Raw genomic sequence first — 9,107 nt, forward strand, 5'->3', positions numbered from 1 at the left:
GGGAAGCTAAATAACTTGCCCAAGGTGCCACAGAGTAACATTTGAATCCAAGCCCGTTTACCCTGATGTCACCTCTGTGCCCCGCTGCACCCCCGCACCCCCTCCCCACCCCCCCGCCGCGGACCCATTTTACAGGTGCGTACATTGAGGCCCAGAGAGTGGGAATGACTTGCCCGCGGTCACCCCCGCAGCTAAACCGCAGCAGCCCTGGGAAAGGGACCCAGGGGTCCAGACTGGAGATGGGGGGCGGGGCGGGCATTGAGGCCCGAGGGCCGGCAGAGGGCGGCCGGGAGACGGCTCCTTCCCTCTGTGGCAGACGGCGGCGGTGGAGGAAATGAAGGCAAGTTCCTGCCCTGGCAGGAGCCATTAGTCCCTAAAGCGGCGGCAGCCGGGACTTGCTGCGCTCCCGCACCCTCCGTGGACGCCGGGTGCCACCGCGGTCCGACGAGCTGCGACCCCCGCCCTCCCTCCGAGCTGTGCCCCGTCCGGGTCGGCCGCCAGGCCGGCCGCCCTTCCTCCTCCCTCGGGGGAGGGGCAGGGCTAGCGGGCCACACCACCGAGCACTAGCCGAGTGCCTGGAGCCCGCGCCAGGTTTGTCTGCGGGCCTGCAACCCACTCTTGGGCAGGGAGGGGGTGGGCGCCTCCTATTGGCTGAGGGGCCTGGACTCTTCCCCCTCCCCCGCCCCGGCTGGTGGTGTTGGGGGTGACCCCAGGGCCAGCGGTGCCCCAGTGACCCGAAGCAGGGGATAGTGTGGGGTAGAACTGTGGATCGCGAGGTGTGTGTGTGTGTGTGTGTGTGTGTGTGTGTGTGTGTGTGTGCGCGTGCGTTAGGACTGTGGACCGGGAGGCGTGTGTGTTTGTGTGTGTGTTCGCGCGTGTGTGCATACTTGGGGGCAGGGGCACAGTGTCGCCCCACCCAAATCCAGATGTGTGGGATTGGGGAGGAGGGACGTCCATCGTCTTCTGTGGGCCCCTTTTCCATCTAGGGGTGAGCCCTTTTCTGTCGTTCCCAGAATGGGACGTAACTCCCCCAGCTGGGCAGTGGGTGCCCCATCTTAACCGAGGTGGGGCCTAGCCCAACCCCACCCGGGCAAGCTTGTTGGTCTTAGGCTAGTGATGTAGGAGAACAGACTCATTAGGGAGCAGGAGGGGAGACCCGGTACCCCAAGCCCTTGGGGGATGGGAGATGACCGGGTGTATACCATAGACAAAGCCTGCCAGGCTAACACCAACACCCCATGCTACTTTCTGCTCACCTCTCACCACTACTCCTTGCTTGGGACCCCAGCTGCTCTTCTAACACCTGCAGCTCCCAGCCTTTCCATTGCTGGATTAAGCCTCTCCCATCATATCAGGCATAGCTGGCCTGGCCATGGGATGTGAGGCCCTGGAGTCAGAGAAGGTGGTGCCGGACAGCCTCCTCAGAGGTCACATAGTCCAGACCCCTTTTATTACTGACGAACCTGAAACTCTGAGAGGGAGGTGGCTTGCCTTAAGACCATTTGGGAAATTAGTGGCTGAGCCTTGAGTAGGACTTGGTTTAATCTTCTAGATGCCAATTCCCCAATTTAAGATAGAATAACCCATCTGGGCAGGGAAAATATAGGGAGGGGATTTCATTGCCAATCCTTCTCTCTCCTTCCCCTCTCCCAGCAAAACGAAGTCAGATCCTTGGGTTGAATAAACATGCTGCAGGAATTTTCACCTTCCTTGCTAGCCATTGCATGAATAAGCCAGCGCAGCTTATGGACAGGTACATAGCAGTTTATTTATACACTCAAGCGTGTGACACCATCTGGATGTGTGATGGATGTGTGTCTCACAGTTCCACAGAGGATATATCTCCTCCTGAGCTGCAGGATCCGGAGTCTGGAGAGAGATCAGATAGGCCGTGCAGGCAGGCTTACTAAGCAGTTTGGGGTAAGATCTGGTAGGGCTCTGAGATACCAAAAGCTACATTTTTAAGGAAAAATAAATGCTTAGACTGTTGCAGAGACTTTTGGTGCCACTGTGTATTTACACTGGACGAAAGAAGACTGTCTTCTTTGTTGTTTTTGTTCAGTCGTGTCCAACCCTTCTTCACCCATTTGGGGTTTTCTTGGCAGAGATATTGGAGGGGTTTGCCATTTCCTTCTCCAATTCATTTTACAGTTGAGGAAACTGAGGCAAACAGGGTGAAGAGACTTGAAATGTCTGAGGCTGCATTTGAACTCAGGTCTTCCTGACTCCAGGCCTAGGCACTCTATCCATGGTGCCATCTAGCTATCTAGTATCTTTATCATTTAGTTAATTAGTATTTGTTTAGTTCCTACTGTATGTTACATTAGATAGGACTAAGAGAAGTGAGTTCCTGGAACTATTCAAAATCCTATGAGTTTTCTTTTGTAAGCTTGAAGTGAGTTGGGGAAAGGGAGGTACTAGGAGAGACATTACGACAGTAAATCTAGCACAAACTGGAGTACCAGGTTCTCCTAGAAATCCACTCTGAATGACGAGCCTCACACTTTATGGGGCAGCTGAGTGACACAGTGTCTAGAGCTCCAGCCCTGGAGTTGGGAAGACTCCTCTTCCTGAGTTCAAATCTGGCCTCAGATAGTTACTAGCTGGGTGACCCTGGGCAAGTCACTTAACCCTGGTTGCCTCAGTTTCCTCATCTGTAAGATGAGCTGGACAAGGAAATGGCAAACCCCTCTAGTATCTGTGCCAAGGAAACCCCAGATAGGGTCATGGAGAGTCAGACATGACTGAAATGACTGAAGAACAACGTCATACTTTGTGGATACCAGGGGCTGTACTGAAGTGGGATTTGCGCAGCCCTGAAATAACCATTGTGGGAAATTCAGAGCTGTGCTAGGACATGGCCTGTGCTCCCAAGGCGTTTATGACATTGGTGAAATTGGCCATAGCTTCCATTCCCAAAGTGCTTAACCCACAATAGTCCAGTAAGGCAGGTAGTAAAAGCATCATTATCCTCCTTTTACAGAGAAGGAAACAGGCTTAGACAGGGAAACTGACTTGCCCATGGTCTCCCAGCTAGTGAGTCAGAACAGGGTCTCAACTTGCTCTAATGCTTTTTCTATCATACTGAGCTATTGCTAAGTATGTATATGTATGCATGCATGCAGGTATGTGTGTGTATGTATATGTGTATATGTATATATATGTATGCATGTATTTATATATATTATGTATAATATGTACATGTTACAAGAGCTGTCACAAATCTGTTGGTTTTGGCAGCCCCGATCAATAGCAAGACGAATGCTGGTGTTGGATAGCACTAGGGAAGGAGGAGTGATGAGAGAATTATGGGGTTTAGAGTTGGGAAGAACGTGACCTTCGGGGCCCTATTTACCTTTAATGAAATGAATTTTGCCTGAATATGCTTCTCTCTTCATTTGCCAGGTGCACTGGAACCATGGGAAGGCAGGGGCAGGGGCAGGGGCCAGACGTGGATCCAAAGCCTTCCTCCCCCACTCCTTTGACTCAGGGAACAACTGATGCCTAAAAGCTGGTCTTCCTTTTCCAGGGACAGGACTCCTGCCCTGGCCCTGCTAGCCTGGCTGTACATTTGGCTTCCTACCTGAAGGGCTGCCCCTGCTGCCAGCTGCTGGAGGGCCACCGGGCCCCCTGTGCAGCCTGGGCACAGGGTGGACAACCCCTCCTCCAGCTCCCAGTCACTGGGCATGGCGGCCCCTGGTCGGAAGAGAAAAGCCAACTTTTCTAATGATGAGACAGAGACGCTGGTGTGGAACGTGGTTCGGCATTTTGGGGCCCTGTACGGGGCTGAGGCCCTTCGCACCCATTCTGCCCACCGAAACCAGCTCTGGGGCCAGATCCAGAGCCGAGTGAACTTCCTGGGTTATACTGAACGCTCCGTGGAAGACCTGAAACACAAGTGGCGGGATCTACGGCTGGATGTCAAGCGGAAGCTCACTTCCAGGAAGGGTCCCCCTGGCAGCTGTGGCCCCCAGAAGGCCCGCCTCACCCCCTTGGAGAAGATGGTGGCCTCCACCTTTACCCAGGCCAGCCCAGAGGCAGAACCTGAGGCATTCTTTGACTCTGGTGAGGCCCCAGGCATCCCGGGAGGCTTTGGCTTGGAAAGGGAAGAGAGTCACTTGGTGTGGGGTAACTGCTGGAGAAGATTGTGGGGCAGGGGCAAGAGGGCTGGACTTGGAGACAAGGCACCAGCTCTGACTAGCTCTGTGACCAGGGGAAAGTTATTTTGCCTTCCTGGATCTTCTCTAAAGTGCTGGGAAGGACCAGCTGATTTCTGAAGTGTCTTCCAGCTCTAAATCCCATGATCTCCTTCATGGAGGAAGGTTTCAGGAGCTGAGTCAGAAGCTCAGACTCTTCCCCTGCCCCCAGCACTGGGACCTGCAGAGGAGGGACATGGGAGATTGATTCAAACTGAGAGACCTTAGAAATCACCTAGTCTGACCCCCTCACTTCACAGAGGCCCAGAAAAGGAGGGATCAGAGCCAAGACTCAAACCCTGTCCTCTTGCCTCCAGACCCAGTGCCCTCTCCTGGGGCTGGAAGGGCCAGGAGAGGTCATTTTACACAGGAGCATCCAGGCCTAGATGGGAAGGTTTCCTCCCCTACCCTGGGCGTGATCCCGCAAGGAGAGGAGACTTTGGGTCAGGGGCTTTTGAAAGAGCCGCCTGCCCTCCCTTCTTGGGACTTGCTGTGGCTGGACGGAGGGACTCCCAGCTTGTTCCCTGACCAAGTGCTCATTATTGGAAGGTGCAGACCCAGGGCTGACGGGCTGTGGGGGATGCCCTGCCAAGGAGAACTTGAGGGCTTGCAGAACTGCTTTCCCAGCAGTCCTCTGAGAGGGGCTGCAGGTTTAATTTATGCCCATTTTAGAGCTGAGGAAACAGTCTCTTTTTGGCTTGTGTCAGAGCTGGGATTCAGACTCAGAGTTCCCGACTCAAGTCCAGTGCTTTTCCCCTTGTACCATGCTGTGCCTCTGGTTCTGGGCAGGTGGATGGAGGGTTGGGAGGATCTCTGTTTTCCCCTGGGAGCTCTCTGTGGGATGGACACCAGGCTTGAGCCCATCTGTGTCCTGCTCCTCCATCCCACAAACTGCTTCTTCCTTAGAGTCTCTGAGCAGTCACGGCCACCCTGACAATGGGGCTTCTGCCACCCTAGCCTCTATGCTGATGCCAACAAGGGAATGATCCTGCCTGCCCTCTGTTGGGGCAGCCTTGCATAGTGAAAAGATCACCGGACTTTGAGTCAAAAGGCCTGAGTTTCAATCCTGGCTCTGCCATGTAGTACCCGTGTGGTGTGACCTTAGGTAAGTCACGTAACCTCTCTATGCCTCAGTTTCCACATGTGTAAACGAGGATGGGGGAAATATACTGTGATTTCTAAGGTCTCTCTGCTCTAAAATCCTGTGATTCCTAGGAGAATAGTGTTGGTTATGCTGGCCTTTCAGAGCCGAGACTGGGCCAAACTTGGGGAAGGTCAAAGGTTATGCAGAAAAAAAAATCCTAGTCTAGGATTCAGAAGTCCAGAGTGCTAGTTCTGTGACCAGCTCCCTGTTGGGGCATGGACCAAGTCACTCACTGTCCCTGGGCTGTGGTTGTTTCCGCTATAAAATGAGCATTAAAATACTTTGTAGTGCTACAGAGGCTACATTCTCAACACAAGTTTCTCTGTAGCCCTCAAGGTGCTCCTTAGCTGGGAGCAGAGGTTTGGCAAGAGATGGAAAGACCTAGCCTTTCCATTGCAGGAAAACCCCCAGGTGACACTGCAAATCGACGATGGTGTTGAGCACCCTTCTGTCTCCCAGATCATGGCCCCATTTACCCTTTGAGACTGTGCAGGTCCGAAATGAAGAAGACGTTAAGGAAGGGGCTTGATGGGGTGACAATCCCTGTCTTTCCAGATGCCCAATCTGGCATCTAGGGGCTGGCCCCAATCAAAGCCTGCTTCTCCAGTGAAATATGTTGAGCATCATTTCAGACTTTAGCCTGGGAGTTGGGAAATCTGGGTCCTTAGACTTAGCTCTGCTGCTCTTTCTGCGTGACCCTGGGCAAGTCACTTCCAGTGTTAGATCTATGACCTGTGACTTCTCTGACTTTGGGCTTCAGTGTCCCCAAGACATGCTGCATGGCCTTGGGCAGATCACTTAAAGCTCAGTTTCCCTCTCAGTATCCCTATATGGTTCCCTATCAACCCTAGAAGGAGTTGGACATGATGGTCTCTTCCAGCTCTGAACCCATTGACTTTCTATGAGCAGAGGCCACACTGGGCAGAGTGGGTGCTGTGTTCTGGATAGAGGAGACTGGCCTGGCTAGATCAAAGCAGAGAATCAGGAAGCGCTTTGAGATAAGGTTGGATTGAACTCAGCTTCCTCTCTTCACTGTCATGAGCTTCCTCCCTTCAAGGGCCTGATTCTGGGAATGTTTAGGGACTGGGATGGGGGAGGCCTTAGCAGAAGCACTCACTTTCCACATTCCCTGATGTGTACTCTCTGTGTATTCTCACAGAGCCTGGCCTCGAGCCACCGATGTCTCCGACCCTTCGAAATGGCATGATGGTCTCCTATGCTTCCGTGGACGAGGAGGATGAAGACACCCAGGCAGCACCTGGCCACCTCAAGGAAGGAGAGGAAGAGGAGGAGGAGAGACATGGGATGCTGCTGCTGCGACACTGCAGCTCACGGACGTCTCTCGCCTCCCTTGCTGAGGACGGAGGAGAAGCCCCTCCTGACTGGGCTGTCCCTGCTGTGGTCAGCGACTTCAGCCAGGTTCTCAGCCCCTCCCAGCTGCCCCCACCTTCACTTGAAGATGAAGAGAGAGGAGATGGGAGCGGCAGGGGCAGACCTCGGGGTCTGAGTTGGGAGAAGCTGGAGGATGTGGCCCCCTGTTCCCCACTGTTCCGAGAGGAATCTCTTCCTTCCTCAGCCTCACCAAGTGGGGAGCCCCTCCGGGGGGGTATGAGCTGCTCCCGGAGCGCTCGGGAGGCCTGGCGGACTAACCTGCATCGGCTCTTGGACCTGGAAGAACAGTGGGATCAACTGTACCACCAGGAGCTGGGTGTTTGGCAGGAGGAGAGGGCCCAGCAACGGGAGGAGCGGGCCCGAGACCGTGAGCTGCAGTCCCGCCTTCTCAGCGTACTCACAGACATTAGAGATGAACTTCGCTACTTGCGCCAAGAGAGGGCCTTTGCCCGACAGAGCGAAGCCATGGCAGCATCCACCACTGCCAACACAGCCCAGAGTCTCTCCCCACCTCCAGCTTTCCCCACCTTAGGGACCCCCCTCTCAGGGACCTCACCACACTCTGGCTCCTCTTTCTTTGAGCCTGGCTCGGGGCTTGGCTTCTCAGGCCCTCCCCTTGCCAGCACAGGCCGGGGGGAGTCAGTAGGACTGAACCACAGTGGAAGGCCACCACGTCGAGGCCGAGGAAGACCCAGAGGCTCCACATCAAAACACAAAAGGCTCTCCTTAGCTCACAGCTAGGGGAGAAGAAGGGAATTGGGGTGGGGGGCATGTACTGAGAGACTTTTTAAAAAGTTTAAAACAAAATGATGTTAATAAAAAAATTCAACACGATACTTGTAGGACATGCCAGTGTATGCAAGTAGGGTAGTGGTGGGGGGGCACAGGAGAGGGTTTGTACTACTGGCCAGATGGCATTTACACTATGCCAACTGAGGGCAGGTGATCTGCCCACAGACGGGGAATGAGTTATCTGATTTATTGGCCACTGCTTCTCCCTGGCTCTTACCTGTGAACGGTCTGATGTGACATGCCACATGAAGTAGGGAGGGGGTGGCAGGGCTAGAATGGAGAGATGCAGAGTGGGTTACTCTCCTGTTTCTGTGCCAGTTGGGGGGGGGATGGGCAACAGAACCTCACTGTGGAGATTTTCCCTACAAACCAGCCTAAAGGATATGCAGCAGTATGTAGGTACAGCTGTGTCTGAAAGTTCACCAAGGCATTAATTAGTATAGATTTAGACTTGGCAGGAATGTTAGAGATGGTCTAATCCAGCCTGGCACATGTTTGTTGGTGAGTTCTTCTGTGGCCAGGCACCCACAGACTCAGGCAGCAGCCAGGTCTTCCACTTTTGGACGGCTCTCAACCCTAGAACATTTTTCCTCAGATTGACCTGAAATCTGCTTCCTTCTGTCACCCTTTGGAATTCTTCCTGCCCCTTCCATTGCATTTAGTGCAGTCCATACCACAGTATTATAGCTGGCCTGGCATATTTGAGTGCTATACTTGGCCATTATAGGCCCCTCAACCCTGGCTGATGATAGCAATTCCTGGAAACCGCAAGCAGAATTGGAGAGAAGGAACCCAGAAGAGAATGGGGCAGCAGAACCTTGAAGGAAGCAATTCTGAAAATGGAACTTAATCACGAAAGAAACAGAGGTGGCCTGAGGCTTCCACACCTAAATTACCATTGGGTACCCATAGGAAAGGAAGAAACCTGGGTCAAAGCTTGACTCTGCCACCTTGTGGCCATCGAAAGAAAAGTCATTTCATCTCCCTGAAAATGTTTACTAAGCTATGCACAGGAGAATTTTCTGGAGGTCCCTCCCTCCCTCCCTTCCTTCCTTCCTTCCTTCCTTCCTTCCTTCCTTCCTTCCTTCCTTCCTTCCTTCCTTCCTTCCTTCCTTCCTTCCTTCCTTCCTTCCTTCCTTCCTTCCTTTCTTCTTTTCTTCTTTCCTCCCCTCCTTCCTTCTTTCCTTTCCACTCTGAAACTGACTTTTATCCAGAGAGTTGGAGAATACAGGGTCAAACATGCCTAACTGTGTGATTATGGTCATCACTTCATCTTTCTAGGTCTTAGAGAAACAAGAAGGTTAGTCTAGATCATGGTTACCTAACCTTTTTTTGTATCATGAATTTCTTTGGCAGTCGGGTTAAGTTTATGGACCCCATCTCAGAATAATATTTTGAAATGCATAAATATCCATTATTGCATGAAATATTCATACATAGAAATGCATGACTAACACATAGGATTTCAGTAACAACTAACATTGAAATGAAATTATCAAAACATTGAAGAAACGAGTTCATGGGCCCCAGACAAAGAACCCGTGGCCTGGATGATCCCTAAGAACTCTTCCAAATTTGCCATT

General features: G+C 52.7%; 1 protein-coding gene across 1 annotated transcript; it reads left to right on the top strand.

Annotated features, from left to right (window-relative positions):
• The first annotated feature begins 292 nt into the window (after positions 1–292).
• Positions 293–7,565, top strand: LOC118831512 (myb-related transcription factor, partner of profilin-like). Its single transcript, XM_036738883.1, has 3 exons — positions 293–591; positions 3,406–4,065; positions 6,500–7,565. The coding sequence occupies exons 2-3, from the start codon at positions 3,687–3,689 to the stop codon at positions 7,471–7,473; spliced, it is 1,353 nt and encodes a 450-aa protein (XP_036594778.1). The 5' UTR covers positions 293–591; positions 3,406–3,686; the 3' UTR covers positions 7,474–7,565.
• The last annotated feature ends 1,542 nt before the right edge of the window (positions 7,566–9,107 follow it).

Source organism: Trichosurus vulpecula, chromosome 9 (genome assembly GCF_011100635.1).
Source record: "Trichosurus vulpecula isolate mTriVul1 chromosome 9, mTriVul1.pri, whole genome shotgun sequence".
In the NCBI taxonomy this organism is placed as follows: Eukaryota; Metazoa; Chordata; class Mammalia; order Diprotodontia; family Phalangeridae; genus Trichosurus; species Trichosurus vulpecula.